The sequence below is a fragment of the Aquarana catesbeiana genome, linkage group LG08 (genome assembly GCF_042186555.1).
Source record: "Aquarana catesbeiana isolate 2022-GZ linkage group LG08, ASM4218655v1, whole genome shotgun sequence".
NCBI classification, from domain to species: Eukaryota; Metazoa; Chordata; class Amphibia; order Anura; family Ranidae; genus Aquarana; species Aquarana catesbeiana.
The window spans coordinates 294795814-294816373 of NC_133331.1; the positions used below are offsets into that span (position 1 = coordinate 294795814).

Consider the following 20560-nt stretch of genomic DNA (forward strand, 5'->3'; position numbering starts at 1 on the left):
GGGAGAATGGGGAAGGATGGAGGAGGATGGGGGAGAGTGGGGAGGATGGGGAGAGCGGGGAGGATGGGGGAGGATGGGGGGAGAGCCGGGAGGATGGGGGAGAGCGGGGAGGATGGGGGGAGAGCCGGGAGGATGTGGGAGAGCGGGGAGGATGGGGGAGAGCGGGGAGGATGGGGGGAGAGCCGGGAGGATGGGGGAGAGCGGGGAAGATAGAGGAGGATGGGAGAGAGCGGGGAGAATGGAGGAGGATGGGGAGAGTGAGGAGGATGGGGGGCAGGATGGAGGAGGATGGGGGCAGAGCGGGGAGAACGAGGGAGAGCGGGGAGGATGGGGGAGAGTGGGGAGGATAAGGGAGGATAGGAGAGAGTAGGGAGGATGGGGGAGAGTGGGGAGGATGGGGGGAGAGCCGGGAGGATGGGGGAGAGTGGGGAGGATGGGGGAGAGCGGGGAAGATAGAGGAGGATGGGAGAGAGCGGGGAGAATGGAGGAGGATGGGGAGAGCGAGGAGGATGGGGGGCAGGATGGAGGAGGATGGGGGCAGAGCGGGGAGAACGAGGGAGAGCGGGGAGGATGGGGGAGAGTGGGGAGGATAAGGGAGGATAGGAGAGAGTAGGGAGGATGGGGGAGAGTGGGGAGGATGGGGGAGAGTGGGGAGGATGGGGGGAGAGCCGGGAGGATGGGGGAGAGTGGGGAGGATGGGGGAGAGCGGGGAGGATGGGGGAGAGCGGGGAAGATAGAGGAGGATGGGAGAGAGTGGGGAGAATGGAGGAGGATGGGGAGAGCGAGGAGGATGGGGGGCAGGATGGAGGAGGATGGGGGCAGAGCGGGGAGAACGAGGGAGAGCGGGGAGGATGGGGGAGAGTGGGGAGGATAGGAGAGAGTAGGGAGGATGGGGGAGAGTGGGGAGGATGGGGGAGAGTGGGGAGGATGGGGGAGAGCCGGGAGAATAGGAGAGGATGGGAGAGAGCGGGGAGAATGGAGGAGGATGGGGAGAGCGAGGAGGATGGGGGAGAGCGGGGAGGATGGGGGAGAGCGGGGAGGATGGGGGAGAGCCGGGAGAATAGGAGAGGATGGGAGAGAGCGGGGAGGAGGATGGGGAGAGCGAGGAGGATGGGGGGAAAGATGAAGGAGGATGGGGGAGAGCGGGGAGGATGGGGGAGAGCGAGGAGGATGGGGGGAGAACGGGGAGGTTTGGGGAGAGCGGGGAGGATGGAGGAGGATGGGGAGAGCAGGGAGGATGGAAGAGGATGGGGGGAGAGCCGGGAGGATAGAGGAGGATGGGGGAGAACGGGGAGGTTTGGGGAGGGCGGGGAGGATGGAGGAGGATGGGGAGAGAGTGGGGAGAGCGGGGAGGATGTAGGAGGATGGGGGAGAGCCAGGAGGATAGAGGAGGATGGGGGAGGATGGGGGGAGAAAGGGGAGGTTTGGAGAGAGCGGGGAGGATGGAGGAGGGTGGGTGAGAGCGGGGAGGATAGAGGAGGACGGGGAGAGCTTGGGTTTGGATCGGGGTGGGTTTCTGAAGTTTAGGGTTTCCCTTAACAATACATAGCAGACTCTTATCCTTGGTATGGATGTCAAAGGCGACCCGCATGCAAAAAACAAGAAAAAAAAGCATAGTGATCCCCTCCCCCCGAATTCCATACCAGACCATTTTTTCCAGCATACAGGAAAAGGAGGGAGGATGGGCATGAGGTCCCCTTACTGAACTATACCAGGCCACCTAATGTTGATTAGCTCAAGGGCCTCTTCCCTACAACCCTGGCCCTGTGGTTGTGGGGATCTGCAGGCAGGGGGCTTATTGGAGTCTGGAGGCCCCATTTACAAATAAGGGGGCACCCAGATAGCACCTCCTATGTGATAGAATTACGGGTACATAATATTGCTGTTCATTCCCAAAAGAATGTGAACAGTAAATAAAGACACCACACTTTTTGATGCATTCTTTTTTAAAGAATAAAAAGCATCAAAAAATGACCCACAATCTAAATCCTCATTAATCGCATCATCCAGCGATGAAGACCTCACACTGAACGACACCCACCGACTTGTCAAAGGTAAAAACTGGCTGACACGTCAGATCCTATCGGTCATTCACCATGAATGACAGCTCCCTGAGGTATCATCTGGAATGTAAAAAATAAATGGGCGGGGTATACCCAGTGATGTCATTTACCAAATATGGCCATAGGCCAGATGTGAACGATGTTATGCCCCAAATATGGCCATATGGGGAATGATGTCGGCCCCTCTGTTTACATGGCCAGCAAATTAATTGGGGCTTCTGACATCACCGGTTGTGAAGCACATGACGGGTGACGGGATCCACAGCTCCTTAACAACCATTGAGAGAAGAAGAACGAAGGGGTCACATATTGTAGCTGATGGAAAAAAACGTTACTATAAATGATAAAAGTCTGCTGTTTAGATAAACGTCCAAACAAGCAAGGTTTTGTCTGATCCCGTATTAAAACTGAACCGGGAGCTCCTAGCTCCTCGGAAGGAGCAAACCATCAGTAAACGTCTAAATCTGGGGAATCAGTACGACAAGGAGCAGCAAATATTTGGACCCCAATCATGCACTTTCATCTATGTTCTTACCCAGCTTCGTCTTGACTCTGCTTGATCTGATCCAGATATTCCATTGCTGACCCTGGCTTGTGGCCTGACCTTGTCTTCTGCTCGCTGATCCGATACCTTCTGTGATCAACTGATACTGACCTTGGCCTGGCCCCGACTCTGCCTGTTTTCTGACTCGGAACTTCTGCCACCCGGTTGTTGCTGACTGCTGCCTGCCTGGGCTTGCCTCCTGCTTGCTGATCAGATACCTTCTCTGATACCTTTATGATACACAGCATGCGAGCTGGGCTAGCACCCGACGAGTGTGTGTGGGGATTAACTGGAGACTCATTCACCTGGAGCGGCTTTCTTTGTTTCATGGATACCTTCTCTGCTCGCCTAATAATGACCTTGTCCTGGCCCCAACTCTGCCTCTGTATCCTGTATTTGAAACTTCTGCCACCCGACTCCTGCCCACCCCTGACCATGCTTCAAGATCCTGCATCTGTGCTGTGGCCCAAGTGCCTTTGAAATGTAGCAATAATCCTCTAATATACTTGGTAACATCCATTGCATCAATTCTTTATTGGCTACATGGCAGGATACAGCAGTAACAAGCTAACATGTTTCGGCCTAGGCCAAATCATGTTAGCTTGCTACTGCTGTATCCTGCCATGTAGCCAATAAAGAACTGATGAGGTGAGCTGGAGAAATGTCCTACATTCTGGGACACCAAACTAAACCGGGCCTGTTCACTGTGCGCTGGGGTATAACCACTAAGTGCTTTTGATTTTTAAATGGCAGGATACAGCAGTAACGCGCTAACGTTTTTTGGCCTAAGCCGAAATGCGTTGGGGTGTTACTGCTGTATCCAGCCATGTAGCCAATAAAGAAATGATGCAGTGAGCTGGAGAAATTTCCTACCTTCTGGGACACCAAGTTAAACTGGGCTTGTTCACTATGTGTCGGGGTATAATCACCACGTGCTTTTGATTTTACCAAGTGTCTACCCTCTGCTGAGAAGTTAGATGCTGTATCACCCAAGAAACACTCGGAGAAACATGGTTTGAAGTAAATATAAAAGAGTCTACCCTGGGAAGACTTCTGTGATGGTTGGAAGGTTATTTCAATTGGGTTGCTGGGTAAGGCAGTGGAGTTGGACAGCAGATTATCGGTGTTACAGAAACACAACTTGACTCCTCACCAGACTGGGCTGTTTGTATTCATGCTGGTCTTCTTGTTTATAGGGACATAGAAAACATGGAGGGGGTTTCTCTAAGAAAGATGATCTTGTGGTTGGAGGTGGTGATGGTGCGGAGGAGGAATTACGGGTGGAAAGATAGATGGGAATGAGAATGGAGTTGGTGTTCCAGAAACACGGCTTGACTCCTCACAAGACTGGGCTGTTTGTATTCATGCTGATCCTTTTGTTTATAGAGACACGGGACATAGAAAAGATGGAGGGGGAGTTCTCTATCTTAGATGTGATCTAATAAAGATGATCTTGTGGTTGGAGGTTGTGTGTCAGGAAACGAATACAGCTAATGGTCATTCTCGTGCAGCTAATGTTCGTGCACCAGCACACAGACGAGCTCGGGCTAGTATCCAGAGTGCACTGACATGTAGGCGCATTTGTGTGCGCCAGCATGCACGTCCATGTGCATTGTCGCCAAGCTGCCTATTTAAAAGAGATCCTGCTGTGCGTTTATCGCTGGATATTGTTCAGCTTCCCCGTGTTCCTGCTTATTCTGACTGATCTCCCGTTGCTGACCTGGCTAGTTTCTGACCTTGCTCTGTGGATTTTTGAATCCTCTGACTACTTTCTGCCTGCTTGCTTGGTTCTGACCTCAGCCTACTGCTGGACCTCACTTTGCCGATTCCTCTGGTACTGACCTTGGCCTGCTACCTGACCACACTTCAGTCTCACCGTGTATGACCCTGGCTTTCCTTGATGAGGTCTCCATCCCTGGCAGACGCCTGCTACCCAGCTACCGGAACCCATGCATCTTCGAGCCTTGTACCTCTGTCACCGCCTTCAGGGGTGCTTGCTTGGACCACAGCTGCAAGGGAAGCCCTCTTGTCAGCTCGGCCTCCAACCAAGGTACGTGACAGTGTGATGTGCAGAGGAGGAATTACGGGTGGAATGATATATAGGCGTATGATCTGATGAGCTTATAGGGAAGGGAGGGTAGGGAAAGGGTCGGAGCAAATTATGACACACACCGGTTAGAGCAACCATAAAGAGTCATTTGGGTCGCACCCCCCCAAACACTGGAGATCCATGGATTCCAGGCCTTCTTAAATTTCTTGACCTTGCCTAGCAAGACCGCTGCCATTTTTTTTATTAATCAGATACCAGGCTATCTTGGCTTTAACCTGTGCTATGGTCGGAATCCCAGATTTCCAATTCCTCGCCAAGGTCCTTTTGGCGACTGTACAAAATAAAAGATATCAGCCTAAATTGGTTGGCTGTGCACTGAGAAGGTTTCAGGATAACGCCTCATAAGGGTTCTTAGGGATACTGGTGTCCACAAGTGTATAAATCAGTGGGCATACCCCCCCCCAGAATCTTTTTATCCTGGGACACGCCCACCACACATGCATCAAGGTACCAGCCGAACCACAGCCCCGGAAACAATGATCCGTTATAACTGGAGTCTACTCCAGACGTCCTGAGATTTATGAGGAGGGTGAATGTCAATGTGGGTCACTCGTGATAGAAAAAGAACAAAAGGAAATAAACTTTTAATAATAAAAACATCTAAAGTCAGACTTTTATTCATCAACTTACAAAGAATATCGTGATTTTAAGTAGAAATATAGATTTTAACCATTATTAGGTTGCACTTTGCGCGGGTCAATGTTGTAGCTTTATTGTCCCAGACGAAATATACACTCCATCAGATTCTACTCCTCCTGGGCAACTGATATGTACAGTAGAGCAGGGGTCCCCAACCCCAGGCCGCGGACCTGCCCCAGGCTGTGGCCTGCTGGGAGCTTGGGGGGGCGGGGCAGTGTAACCTGCACTGCCATCCTCCACCCTCCAGAGGGCACCTGCTCCCCTTTTCCTGGTATCACTAAACCCTTCCCTCTGGTGTAGTATTAGGAAGGAGAGCCGTGCTGGGGACAAGATTTACTAGCACTGGTGAAACCCAGGCTGCGCCACCCCCCCCACCCCAAGATCACAGGCTGCAACCACCACCCCCCCCCCAAGGTGATAATCTGTCTCCCCTCCCAAGATGACAGGCTGCAACACCCCACAGCACCTCCCGAAACCCCCCTCCCGAAGAGACCAGCTGAAACCCTCTGACAGGCTGCAACTACCACACAAATAACAACCAACCCACCTGGTCAGTGAAGGGACTTAATTTCCCGGTCAGTGGAGGGATTGACTTCCAAGCAGCTGGTCCCTGGTGCGGGGTGGGTTGGAGACTTCTGCAGTACAGTACCCTATGAACGGTGCTATTCTAACTTGAGAGTCACTTTTTTGTTGGCTTGCTACCAAAACCCATCCAGTAGGTGGCTCTCTCCAAGAAAATGCAGGCATCTGTGAAGGTCCATGGTACTACCCCTACATTGACAGTCTTGTCTGATCTCTCCCCTGCTCTTCATCCACTAGAAATATCGAACATCTGTCTCACCAGGGGAGATCAGGCTACATTGCAGGAGGAACTCAACCAACAGTGAACACCCCCCCCCCCCCCCCCCCCCCCCGTCTTGTAACTTTATTGTCTTTGGTCGGTTCTCAAATTCTTTTGAAGCCACTTTTACATTTTTGAAGATCAGAGAACCGTTCAGTCAGCGTTCTGAGGTTTGTATCAAGATGTCCTTTTTCCAGGGCAAAATACAATCCAAGTAGAAGACATCTCCCACACTCCGGGCCCTAATATGTTTCAAAAGTTGTGTGGGGTTCTAACATGTTTGGCAAGACTGCACTGTTGTGAAAAACTTTTCCCGCACTTGGGGCAGGAATACGGCTTCTCGCCCGTGTGGCATCTCTGATGTTTACCAAGATCCGATTTACGCACAAAACATTTCTGGCACTCAGAGCAGGAAAACGGCTTCTCCCCCGTGTGACATAGCTGATGTACTGAAAGATAGGACTTCTCCGAAAAACATTTCCCGCACTCAGGGCAGGAATACGGCTTCTCCCCCGTGTGAGACCTCTGATGCCTGACAAGTGTTGATTTCAGCGTATAACACTGCCCGCAGTCAGGACAGGAGTACGGCTTCTCCCCCGTGTGAGATCTTTGATGTGTGACAAGTTCTGATTTCCGTGGATAGCTTTTCCCGCACTCTGGGCAGGCATACGGCTTCATGCCCGAGTGGCATCTCAGATGTACGGAAAGATGAGACTTCTGCGAAAAACATTTCCCGCACTCGAGGCAAGAAAACGGCTTCTCCCCCGTGTGAGACCTCTGATGTGCGGCCAGATCTGGTTTACGTAGAAAGCGTTTCTCACACTCGGGACAGGAGTACGGCTTCTCCCCCGTGTGACACCTCTGATGTTCAGACAGATAAGACATCCGTGAAAAACGTTTCCCGCACTCATTACAGGAATACGGCTTTTCCCCAGTGTGAGTCCTCTCGTGTCTGATAAGTGCTGATTTCAATGGGAAGCATTTCCCGCACTCAGCACAGGAAAAGGGCATGTTGCCTGTGTGATTTATTTGATGCCTGATAAGTTGAGATTGCCACAGAAAACATTTTCCGCACTCAGAGCAGGAATACAGCTTCTCCCTGTGTGAGACCTTTGATGTCTGACAAGAGCTGATTTCCATGGGTAACATTTCCCGCACACAGTACAGGAATACGGCTTTTCCCCGGTATGAGATCTTAGATGTCTGACAAGAGCAGATTTCCGCGGATAACACTTCCCGCATTCGGGACAGGAATGTGGCTTTGCACCTCTGTGAGATAGTTGGTGTTTATCTAAATCTGATTTTCTGCCAAAACACATTCCACACTCGGTACAGGTAAAAATCTGTTGAAGGACGGCACCGTCCCTGACAGTCTCATAAGTCAGATAAGAGGAATACGATGGTCCGGCACCGTCCCGCACAGTCTGAGGTTCCTCAGGATAAGAGGAATACGATGGTCCGGCACCGTCCCTCACAGTCTGAGGTTCCTCAGGATAAGAGGAATACGATGGTCCGGCACCGTCCCTCACAGTCTGAGGTTCCTCAGGATAAGAGGAATACGATGGTCCGGCACCGTCCCTCACAGTCTGAGGTTCCTCAGGATAAGAGGAATACGATGGTCCATCTACACTGTGTGGTGCCGGATGGACATTTGAGGTAGTCGGGTTTTCTCCTGGACTATACTGTGTGATGTCCTCATCTTCTACTTTACAGTCTGGAGACAAAGTGAGACAATCCTCTGAGGTTTTCCTCATCTCCCGTCCATCTACTAAAATAGAAATACAAAGATTATTGCTAGACATGAGCAGATTGGTTCTTCAATCACTATGATCTACCATCGAAGATTCATTCAGAACAAGGCAGGGACTTTGAGAGCAAACTCATCATCAAAAAGCTATTGAATATTCGGGGGGCCTGCCCTTGGACTTGTCTCTGCTCTGCCTTTCTGCTACTGACCTCAGTTAGTTCCTGACCATGGCTTGTCTCTGCTGATTCCTGGTTCAACCTCAGCTAGTAGCTGACCTTGGCTAGTTCCTGACCATGGCTTGTCTCCAATAATTCCCAGTTTGACCTCAGCTAGTTCCTGACCATGGCTAGTCTCTGCCGATTCCTGGTTCAACCTCAGCTAGTAGCTGACCTCGGCTAGTTCCTGACAACAGCTTGTCTCGAATGATTCCCAGTTTGGCTTCAGCTAGTTCCTGACCATGGCTCGTCTCTAATGATTCCCAGTTTGACCTCAGCTAGTTCCTGACCATAACTTGTCTCTGCTGATTCCTGATTCAACTTCAGCTAGTCCCTGACCATGACTTGTCTCTGCTGATTCCCAGTTTGACCTCAGCTAGTTCCTGACCATGGCTCGTCTCTAATGATTCCCAGTTTGACCTCAGCTAGTTCCTGACCATAGCTTATCTCTGTCGATTCCTGGTTTAATTCCAGTTAGTCCCTGACCATGGCTTGTCTGTGCTGATTTCCAGCTTGATCTTAGCTAGTTCCTGACCACAGCTTGTCTCTAATTCCCAGTTTGACCTCAGCTAGTTCCTGACCATGGCTTGTCTCTGCTGATTCCTGGTTCAACCTCAGCTAGTAGCTGACCTCAGCTAGTTCCTGACCACGGCTTGTCTCGAATAATTCCCGGTTTGACCTCAGCTGGTTCCTGGCCATAGCTTGTCTCTGCTGATTCCTGGTTCAACTTCAGCTAGTCCCTGACCATGACTTGTCTCTGCTGATTCCCAGTTTGACCTCAGCTAGTTCCTGACCATAGCTTGTTTCTGATTCCCAGTTTGACCTCAGCTAGTTCCTGACCATGGCTTGTCTCTGCTGATTCCTGGTTCAACCTCAGCTAGTCCCCGACCATAGCTTGTCTCCTGGGTTGACCTCCGCTGGTTCCTGACCATAGCTTGTCTTTGATAATTCCCAGTTTGACCTCAGCTAGTTTCTGACCATGACTTGTCTCTGCTGATTCCTGGTTCAACCTCACCCCCTGACCATGGCTTTTCTCCCAGGTTATCCTCAGCTAGTACCAGACCACGTGCTTGTCTCTGCTAATTCCCGGGTTGACATCAGCTAGACCTTGACTACCGCTCACCTCTGCTGACCTTCTGGTGTGAGCTCAGCTTTTCAAATGCTATCTTCTTGGTTACTGACCAAAGCCCATCCAGACAATTTTTCTAGCCTGCTGTGTGTCTCTGTGTTCTGGCCAGCTACCTTTCAGTTGGTCTGCATATGCAACCCACACCCAAGCCTGCCTGCAGAAGGGAGCTTCTCTAGAATGGAGTCCTGGCACCTGTTTCACTCCGTGCACTCCCTGTACTGCAATCCAAGGGTGTCTGGACCAAAGGTGTAAAGGAAGTCTTCTTGTCACCTCAGCCTCCAACCAGATATTTGATAGGGACCCACAGCCTGAGGGGTTCAATTGTACCCTTCTGAACATTTGATAAACACTCATGTTGAGGACAAAATAACACTGGAATAGACTTATGCCGCGTACACACGGTCGGACTTTTCATCTACAAAAGTCCAACGGACGCCGACGGACTAAAGCTGGCTGGTAATCCGATCGTGTGTGGGCTTCTCCGGACTTTCAGCAGACTTTTTCAGCCTCAAATCCGACGGACTTTAGATTTGAAACATGCTTCAAATCTTTACGTCGTAACTACGACGGACCCCGAAATCCGCTCGTCTGTGTGCTAGTCCGACGGACAAAAACCCATGCTAGGGCAGCTATTGGCTACTGGCTATGAACTTCCTTATTTTAGTCCGGTGTACGTCATCACGTACGAATCCGTCGGACTTTTGTGTGGTCGTGTGTAGGCAAGTCCGTTCGTTAGAAAGTCTGCTGCAAGTCCGCCGGAAGTCCGCCGGAAGTCTGTCGGACAGGCTGTCGGACTTTTGTAGACGAAAAGTCCGACCGTGTGTACGCGGCAATACAGTATAAGCAGTGTTCAATGTAAAAAACATGATGTGATGGAGTATTTACGTTACATGCCTATGTTCAAGAGAGAAGCTTGGTTACCAGTGGATGGGAAACGGTTCTGAAAAAGCCATCACTGTGGTGCGTTAAGCCACTGTACCAGTGGGTGAAAACCCCTACCCTATACCATACACACCACAGTGGGCCATTCCCTTAATCACATATTATGCTACAAACAATTCCGTGTAGATGCTAAGATAAGTATATTTCATTTGAAACTGCAAATTCGGTTTCTTTGGGGACCAAAGACTTTTAGTGGGGGTGACATAATGCATAGAGTGCAGTGGTCAGCAGAATCCCAGAATGCAACACAGAGAAGGATTATCCAGAAGATAGAAGATCTAATGTGCAGGACAGGGAACATTTTCAGGAAAGTGACTATTACCAGATTATTACAGGCTGGGATTGCTCAGTCCCCACCCTACCCTGAACCAATCAGAGATCAGTATGAACAGAGGGATGTATTTAATGTTAATGACTCACCTGTGCTGATCTCTGTAGGAATGTCCTCCTCTAGAAATGTCCCCGTTTTTCCATCCTCCTCCATAGACTGCTGATTATTCCTCACATACGTTTTTTCTTCTTCTGCTTTAACCTCAACTTTCATATGTATCAGATCTTCACCCTAAACCAAGAGAATGAGAGATAATAACATCTTGGAAGGTCTATAAAATATCTTCAAAAGTCACTTATGATCTAGATGCTCTGTCCCACCAACCTGATGATGGTGAGGGATGGTGTGACCTTCCTGTGTGGAATCCCGGGAATACAGAGGACGAGGACATCTCTCTGGTGGGTTTCTGTAGCTGGATGACTCCACCATTCCACCTTTTGGAAACTCTGGCTCCTCCATGACTCCATCCTCATCATCCTCCTCTTTTATCTCTTCTTTAACCTCAACTTTAGGATCTCTCAGGTTTCCACTCTGAATATATAATAAAAATGACATCAATTGTAACAATGCAGATAATGTACAGATCCTAATGATACTATCAGTGATTGTTCCTCATCTACCTGATGATGGTGAGGGATGGTGTGACCTTCCTGTGTGGGATCCTGGGAATACAGAGGATGGGGAAATCTCTCTGCTGCGTTCCTGGTATTAGGTGGCTCCATCATATCCTTGTGTCCTTCAGAAAACTCCTTCATCACTCCATACTCCTCATCCTCCTCTTTATACTCTTCTTTGACAACAATATTGTAATTCTCAAAGTTTCCACTCTGAAAATATAAAACATTCATTGTAACAAACATTCTTGTATATAAATCATGACTACCAATAATTGTTAATCATCTACCTGATGATGGTGAGGGATGGTGTGATCTTCCTGTGTGGAATCCCGGGAATACAGAGGACGGGGACATCTCTCTGGTGGGATCCCATTAGTGGATCCATCTGTAGGAAACACACACACTGACTGAATACATTGTTTCTATGTGTTTATCAGATGATGGGGGATCTAGGTGGACCCTCCGTATTGCTCTCTCTTTACAATAAAGTCTCCTCTTACCCGGTGATGTGAGGGGCGGCTGATTGTCCATCATGACGTCCTTGTAGAGATCCTTGTGTCCTTCTAAATACTCCCACTCCTCCATGGAGAAATAGACAGTGACATCCTGACACCTTATAGGAACCTGACACACACAATGATACAGTCACCATCCAGACACAAGATTACCATGATACCAAGATGTTGGTGAAGATCTCTAGTTTTTTATGATTGTATGGTGGGGGTCATCCACCAATTCACCTTAGCACGCTGCATGACCTGTGGGAAAGCCTGTAAGGTGTGTGAGGGATACAATACAACTTTTCTTATTGTTTCTCCTGTCTGTCCGGTCAGTGAGGTGTGGGCACTGTGATGGTCATATGGACACCAAGCTTCACTGGAGGAATCCTCCTCACCTTTCTGGCCAGGTCTGTTTTATTAATAGAGATAAGAGTGATGTCATGTGACCTCCCAGAATCCTCCTCACCTTTCCGGTCAGGTCTGTGTTTTATTAATAGAGATAAGAGTGATGTCATGTGACCTCCCAGAATCCTCCTCACCTCTCAGGTCAGGTCTGTGTTTTATTAATAGAGATAAGAGTGATGTCATGTGACCTCCCAGAATCCTCCTCACCTTTCCGGTCAGGTCTGTGTTTTATTAATAGAGATAAGAGTGATGTCATGTGACCTCCCAGAATCCTCCTCACCTCTCAGGTCAGGTCTGTGTTTTATTAATAGAGATAAGAGTGATGTCATGTGACCTCCCAGAATTCTCCTCACCTCTCCGGTCAGGTCTGTGTTTTATTAATAGAGATAAGAGTGATGTCATGTGGCCTCCCTGAATCCTCCTCACCTCTCCGGTCAGGTCTGTTTTATTAATAGAGATAAGAGTGATGTCATGTGACCTCCCAGAATCCTCCTCACCTCTCCGGTCAGGTCTGTGTTTTATTAATAGAGATAAGAGTGATGTCATGTGGCCTCCCTGAATCCTCCTCACCTCTCCGGTCAGGTCTGTGTTTAATTAATAGAGATAGGAGGTCATGTGACCTCCCAGAATGCACCTCACCAACAGGTCCACATAGCAAACAGGTCAAGAAGAGCTAGACAGACTCAGGGAGCAGCTTGTAGCACCTTACACAAAACTGTCTTTAGAAGTCTGAACATTCACCTAGTAGAACTTAACAAACGTGTAAACAGAAGCTGAGGTTCTGGAAACCCTAGGAAGCACTAACATATCTGGTAGAGTGCAATTTAACAGGGAAAGAAGGAAACCCAATCCTTTAGACCATGGAGCTTGAACGATGACTTGTCTAATCCACCCAGCAATGGTGGAGCGACAAGCAGGGAGTCCTCTGTGGGAACCCTCGGAAAGGGACAGAGCTACTCCCCCAGCAGAGCGGCCCTGGACCCGTGTAACCTAACATGATGCAGCACATGCTAAGCTGGACACCCACACAGGATCCAGTGTCTAAAGTAACATTATAGCCCGACCCCACTTTTTATCCAAGTGGGGTCAGGGTTGGGTTCCCTCAAGGTTGAGCCAAGAATTCAACTGATGTGGAAGCTGCAGAAAGAGCCGCAGTGGTAGTGGTAAAGCCAGGAATCTGGATAGAAGAATCATTTGAAGATGACCACACATCAGTAGAACTTTTTTTTTAGAAATTTTTCATTTTTTGGAATGTTTGATCGATTCTTCAGTGGGGTCAAATCTCGACATATTTGTTTTCGACTGAAGTATGAAAATTCGAAGAAGGATGGAAAGTTTTTTTAGCAAATGAACGAACTTCTGTGGATGTCGTTTTTCATTCTGAAAATGTGCACATATCGTAATGAAAACCCATTTAAAACGTCTTGGCCTCCATTCCCAAAGCGGGTCTGGAAAAATTTTGCTTTTCATTGACATTTGCCATCTTCAGAGAGGAAAACCTCAAGAGGAAAGAGGTAGGTCCTCTCCGGAGGGATGGACTGTTAGAGACACATCTATGGTTACCACCTCATCCCTTTAAAACTGAACACATATTAATTACACGGGTTCTGTGGCTGATTAAGGTGGTAATTAAACTCACTTGGTGCCTTATCTGCATTCAATTAGCCTCAGAACCCGTGTAATTCATATGTGTTCGGGTTTAAAAGGATGAGGTGTTCTGCCCCTGAAGGGGTTAATCTAGGTTTCCACACTATATATGTGTGTATCATCATCTGCTGGAGATAAAAGACGTCACAGTGACTATGGGGAACGAGGACGTACATGACGGGGGGGTTGGGTGTAGATAGAAAATAAGATCTTATTACCTCCTCTGCTGCCACTTCCAGAAACGTCTCCTCTCTACTTCCTCTCGACTCAACTCTAACCCAGAACTTCCTATTTATAAATGACATCACTTCCTGTCTACCATAGAGACTTCCTGTCTTCCATAGAGACTTTTTGTCCTGTACGTGAGATTTCCACCCTGTGGAGGTCAGAGGAAGTGCAGCCCTGAAGAACGTCAATGAGCGTATTGAGAAGGGGCTGAATAATCTGTGTTGTTTGGATGGGGGCTGTACTCCTCCCCCCCTCTTCCTCCCCAAAATAATGTGTTCCCTGTGGCTCCCAGTCCAGCTGTCTCTGTTTCCCCCCCAGATAGGCAGTCTCTGCGCCCCCCCCATATAATCCTGTGGTTTCTCCCCAATCCCAGTGCCTCTGTGTTCCCCAACCAGTCCTCAAGTCTCTGTGTCCCCCCTTCTTTATAATCCCCCTCTCCATGAAGCATCAAACCCTTCCAGTCCTGCAGTCTCTGTGTTTCCTCCCCAGTCCTGCGGTCTCTATGTCCCCCCACTAGTCTTGCGGTGTCTTCTCCCTTACGTCCTTTGGTCTCTGTGGGCCCCTCACCAGTCCTGTGGTCACTTTGCCTACCCTGTTCTGTAGTCTGTGTGTCCCTCCATAATCCTGTAGTCTGTGTTTTACCTCTTCATTCTTGCTGACTTTGTGTTTCCTCCCGAGTCCTGCGATCCCTTTGTTCCCCAACCAGTCCTGCAATGTCTGTGTCCCCCCACCAGTTCTGCGGTATCTGCCCCCCCCCCCCCCAGTCCTCCCGTGTCTGTCTCCCCTACCAGTCCTGCAGTCTCTGTCCCTCCAGCAGTCCTGCAGTCTCTTGTTTCCCCGAACAGTCCTGCAATGTGTCCCTCTACCAGTCCTGCGGTCTCTGTCCCTCCACCATTCCTGTAGTCTGTTTCCCCGAACAGTCCTGCAATCTGTCCCTCTACCAGTTCACCACAGTCCTTAGTGAATTTGTAACAAGAAAATTAGAGCCCTGATGAAGGGGAATTTGACCTTTGGGTTCTTCTACTGGTTGTAGGAAGGAAATGTGCACATTTAATTGGTAATTTGATGCTTGGTTTCTTCCTTTTACCTAAACTGCTCAAGTAGGGCGAGTCCCACTTCTGTAGGTCCATCCACCTCACTTTGTGGCCAAGATCTATTCATCAAGAACAGTAAAGGGGGATCTTTTCTGAGAGAAAATGTGGATTTCCTTTTTTGAAAAACATGTTAAGACTTCAATAAAAATTATCAGATTTAAAAAAAAAATTGAACACGAGAGAGGACATCTTGAGATGGAGAAGACATGTGGTGTGAAGAGTGTGCCTGGTAAACATGGGCATGGCCAAAATCTAAGACCTATACATTGCTGGACAATGGGAGGAAAAATGCCCCAGTGTAAGCTGTGTGTAAAAATGTCCTGCAGTCAGAGGGGGATGGGGGGGGGGGGGGGTTGGGCGATCAGGGATACCCAAAATCCCCCTTTAATCAGGAGTACCTTGGATCAGTGGGTGGAAAAAATGTCCAACGTTAGTGTGTGTGGGAGGAAGAATGCCCTGATGTTGGTGGCCAATGGAGGAAAAAAGATGCATTTGTATCAGCAAGGTATTGTGGGGGGCACTGGGAACAATAGCGCCCAGTTGTAGGTGGTGGAGAATGATAGGGCATGAATGGGGGAGGGCAGGTGCAGTTGGCACTTCTTAGTACCCCATGGACTTCCGTTAATAACATTGCTTAGGAAAACCAATCATATAGTTGGTGTTCCAGAAACACGGCTTGGTCATCACAAGACTGGGCTGTTTGTATTCATGCTGATCCTCTTGTTTAGAGGGACACGGAACATAGAAAAGATGGAGGGGGGTTTCTCTATGTTAGACGTGATGTGAAAGTGAGGAAGAAAGATAGTGGTTGGAGGTTGTGATGGTGCGGAGAAGGAATTACGGGTGGAAAGATAGATGGGTCTTTGAAGCGATGTACTTATAATTGGAGTATACAACAGACGTCCTGAAATTTATGGAGAGGGTGAGAATCAACAACCAATCTGGCTCACTTGTGGTAGAAAAGGAATAAGAGGAAATCAACTTTTATTATAACACATCCAAAGTCAAACTTTTTTAAATCAACTTACAAAGAATCTCCCCTTAGTCCCCCATGAACTAAGAGTTAATAACATAGCTTGGGAAAGCCCACCATTTAGTTGGTGTTCCAGAAACACGGCTGGACTTATGACAAGACTGGGCTGTTTGTATTCATGCTGATCCTCTTGTTTAGAGGGACACAGGACATAGAAAAGATGGAAAGGGGGTTGCTCTATATTAGATGTTATCCAAAAGTGAGGAAGAAAGATGATCTTGTGGTTGGAGGATGTGGTTGGAGTTCCAGAAACACGGCTTGGCACCTCACAAGACTGGGCTGTTTGTATTCATGCTGATCCTCTTGTTTAGAGGGACATGGGACATAGGAAAAATGGAGGGGGGTTTGTCTATGTTAGATGTGATGTGATCGCGAGGAAGAAAGATAGGAGTTTGTGATGGCGCGAAGAAGGAATTACGGGTGGAAAGATAGATGGGTCTATGAAGTGATGTACTTATAATTGGAGTGTACAGCAGACGTCCTGAAATTTATGGAGAGGGTGAGAATCAACAACGAATCTGGCTCACTTGTGGTAGAAAAGGAATAAGAGGAAATACATTTTTATTATAACACATCCAAAGTCAAACTTTTTTAAATCAACTTACAAAGAATCTCCCCTTAGTCCCCCATGAACTAAGAGTTAATAACATAGCTTGGGAAAATACAGCATTTAGTTGGTGATCCAGAAACACGGCTTGACTACTGACAAGACTGGGCTGTTTGTATTCATGCTGATCCTCTTGTTTAGAAGGACACAGGGCATAGAAAAGATTGAAGGGGGGTTTCTCTATCTTTTATGTGATCTAATACAGATGATCGTGTGGTTGGAGGTGGTGATGGTGCGGAGGAGGAATTACGGGTGGAATAATAGATGGGAATGAGAATACAGTTGGTGTTCCAGAAACACAGCTTGACTCCTCACAAGACCGGGCTGTTGGCATTCATGTTGATCCTTTTGTTTAGAGGAACACGGGACATAGAAAAGATGGAGGGGGGTTCCTCTATGTTAGATGTGATGTGAAAGTGAGGAAGAAAGATGATCTTGTGGTTGGAGTTCCAGAAACACGACTTGACTCCTCACAAGACTGGGCTGCTTGTATTCATGTTGATCCATTTGTTTAGAGGAACACAGGACATAGAATAGATGAAGGAGGGTTCCTCTATGTTAGATGTGATGTGAAAGTGAGGAAGAAAGATGATCTTGTGGTTGGAGGATGTGGTTGGAGTTCCAGAAACACAGCTTGGCTCCTCACAAGACTGGGCTGTTTGTATTTATGCTGATCCTCTTGTTTAGAGGGACACGGGACATAGAATAGATGAAGGAGGGTTCCTCTATGTTAGATATGATGTGAAAGTGAGGAAGAAAGTTGATCTTGTGGTTGGAGGTAATGATGATGATGCGGAAGAGGAATTACGGGTGGAATGATAGATAGGTCTATGAACTGATGAACTTATAATTGGAGTCTACTACAGACGTTCTGAGATTCATGGGGTCAAAGACCAAAGTGGCTCACTTCTGGTAGAAAAGTAATAAAGAAAAATAAACCAAATCTAAACTCAAACTTTTATTCATCGACTTACAAAGAATATCATGACTAAGTAGAAATATAGATTTTGATCTTCGGTAGGCAACACCTTGCTCAGGTCAATGTTGAGGCTCCATTGTTCCTGGTGAAATATACACCCCACCAGATTCTGCTCCTCCAGGGCATCCAATAGCCGATACGTGACGCAGAGTACCCTGTGAGCCGTACTGTTCTAAAATTCACATTTTCATTTGTTTTGCTAGCAAAGCCCCAAGCAGCAGGTGGCTCTCCAAGAAAATGCAGTTGTCTATTAAGGCTCAAAGCACTACCACTGCACTGAAGTAGTCTTGTCCTTTAGTCTTATCTCTTCTGCTCTTCATCCACGAGGAATATCTAACATCGCTTTCACCATAATTTTCTTTATAGCTTCTATTGAAGAGCAGGGGAGATCAGGCTACACTGCAGGAAGGTCTCAACCAGCAGTGACATGCCCCCCCCTCCCCCCATTCTAACTTTATGGACTGTGGTAACCTCAATAAGACCAAAGAAGTGTTCAGTCCTGTGTTTTCTGAGGTGTATATGAAGGTGTGCTTCTTCCCAGTTTGAGATCTCTGACCTATGGCAAAATACAATTCAAGTAGAAGATATTTCCCGAACCCCGGACACCGATATGTCTCAAGGGTCGTGTGGGCTTGGCAAGACTGAACTGTTTTGAGGATCTTCTCCCACGCTCGGGGCAGGAACTTTCTTCAGGGGCTTCTCCCCCGCGTGGCACCTCTGATGCCGAAGAAGATCTGCTTTACGTACAAAACATTTCCCGCACTCAGAGCAGGAAAACGGCTTCTCCGCCGTGTGACATAGCCGATGCACGGAAAGATTGGACTTCCCCGAAAAACATTTCCCGCACTCAGGGCAGGAATACGGCTTCTCCCCCATGTGAGATCTCTGATGTTTGACAAGCGAGGATTTCATCGCATAACACTGCCCGCAGTCAGGACAGGAGTACGGCTTTTCCCCCGTGTGAGATCTCTGATGTGAGGCAAGCTCTGATTTCCTTGTATAACACTTCCCGCACTCGGAGCAGGAATACGGCTTCATGCCTGAGTGGGACCTCAGATGTACGTAAAGATTGGACTTCTGTGAAAAAGATTTCCCGCACTCAGGACAGGGAAAGGGCTTCTCCCCCGTGTGACACCTCTGATGTGCAGCTAGATCCGGTTTACGTAGAAAACGTTTGCCGCACTCGGGACAGGCATGCGGTTTCTCCCCCGTGTGACACCTCTGATGTTCAGACAGATAAGACATCCGTGAAAAACATTTCCCGCACTCATTGCAGGAATGCGGCTTTTCCCCTGCGTGAGACCTCTCATGTCTGACAAGCGAGGATTTCAATGGGAAACATTTCCCGCACTCAGCACAGGAAAAGGGCATGCTGCCTGTATGAATTACCTGATGCCTGATAAGTTGGGATTGCCACAGAAAACATTTCCCGCAGTCAGAGCAGGTATACACCTTCTCCCCGGTGTGAGACCTCTCGTGTCTGACAAGAGCTGATTTCACTGTGAAACTTTTCCCGCACTCAGAACATGAAAAGGGCACAGTGCCTGTATGAGTGATTTGATGCTTGAGGAGTTGAGATTGCCACAAAAAGCATTTCCCGCACTCAGAGCAGGAATACGGCTTCTCCCCTGTGTGAGATCTTTGATGTCTGACAAGTGCCCATTTCCATGGGTAACACTTCCCGCACACGGTACAAGAATACGGCTTCTCACCCGTGTGAGATCTTAGATGTCTGACCAGTGCCAATTTCCGTGGATAACTTTTCCCGCACTCGGGACAGGAATGGGGCTTTTCCTGCTCGTGAGAAAGTTGGTGTTCATCTAAATCTGATTTTTTGACAAAACACATTCCACACTCAATACAAGCAAAAATTACACCGTCCCGCACAGTCTGAGGTTCCTCGGGATAAGAGGAATACGATGGTCCGGCACCGTCCCGCACACTCTGAGGTTCCTCAGGATAAGAGGAATACGATGGTCCGGCACCGTCCCTCACAGTCTGAGGTTCCTCGGGATAAGAGGAATACGATGGTCCGGCACCGTCCCGCACAGTGTGAGGTTCCTCGGGATAAGAGGAATACGATGGTCCGGCACCGTCCCGCACAGTCTGAGGTTCCTCGGGATAAGAGGAATACGATGGTCCGGCACCGTCCCGCACAGTCTGAGGTTCATTTGAGGTAGTCGGGTTTTCTCCTGGACTATACTGTGTGATGTCCTCATCTTCTACTTTACAGTCTGGAGACAAAGTGAGACAATCCTCTGAGGTTTTCCTCATCCTCCGTCCATCTACTAAAATAAAAAGATTATTACTAGACATGAGCATGTGCTGAAAAGGAGACAGCAGAATAAAAATGCGCAGGTGCTGAAGAAAAGACCTGGCAAAGTTGCCAATACTTTACATGGTCGTGCTCGTTTGCGCAGAAGTGCGTGCATGCGCACAAACGTGCACGTGAGCGCGAAGGTTCGCACTGGCGCACAGACACGCACATCTGCTGGCAGAACTGGCACAAAAACGCCCTATATAAAGGTCAGTGGCTGCACTTAAGACTTTCCTGGATGATCTCCAGCTACCAGTACTCCTTGCTCCTGTGTTTCCTGTATTCTTTGGATTACCCGTTACTCACTTGGTTTGCCTCTGGACCACTCTGGTGCCTGATCCCTGGTTTTGACCCTGGATTCTGCTTCCCTTGCTCTACCATGCATGACCCTGGCTTGCTCTCGACTAACCTTCTGCTTGCTCCACTAGATCCCTGTGAATGACCTCAGCTCTGCTCTTGACCATACATCTGCCTACTCCCTCTGGCTTGCCTACCTGTGTATGACTTTGGCTCCCATCCTGACTACACTTCAGTTTGGTCCAGCCAACCTGTTCCTGCTTCTTACTTGGGTG

General features: G+C 48.5%; 3 protein-coding genes across 3 annotated transcripts in view; all 3 read right to left on the reverse strand.

Moving 5' to 3' along the window:
* LOC141104960 (uncharacterized) overlaps positions 1–7961 on the reverse strand; it is a 28409-nt gene extending 20448 nt beyond the window's left edge. Inside the window, 2 exon segments of the mRNA XM_073594771.1 lie at positions 6532–7294; positions 7297–7961. Coding sequence (XP_073450872.1) covers positions 6532–7294; positions 7297–7951 — 1418 coding nt within the window. The 5' untranslated portion in view covers positions 7952–7961.
* LOC141106813 (uncharacterized) overlaps positions 1–11409 on the reverse strand; it is a 40090-nt gene extending 28681 nt beyond the window's left edge. Inside the window, exons 1-2 of the mRNA XM_073597740.1 lie at positions 11182–11409; positions 10886–11092 (exon numbers count right to left, since the gene is read on the reverse strand). Coding sequence (XP_073453841.1) covers positions 10886–11092; positions 11182–11409 — 435 coding nt within the window. The remainder of the gene's footprint in view (positions 1–10885; positions 11093–11181) is intronic.
* Positions 11410–16618: 5209 nt separating this feature from the next.
* LOC141106814 (uncharacterized) overlaps positions 16619–20560 on the reverse strand; it is a 33598-nt gene continuing 29656 nt past the window's right edge. Inside the window, exon 10 of the mRNA XM_073597741.1 lies at positions 16619–19959. Coding sequence (XP_073453842.1) covers positions 18287–19959 — 1673 coding nt within the window. The 3' untranslated portion in view covers positions 16619–18286. The remainder of the gene's footprint in view (positions 19960–20560) is intronic.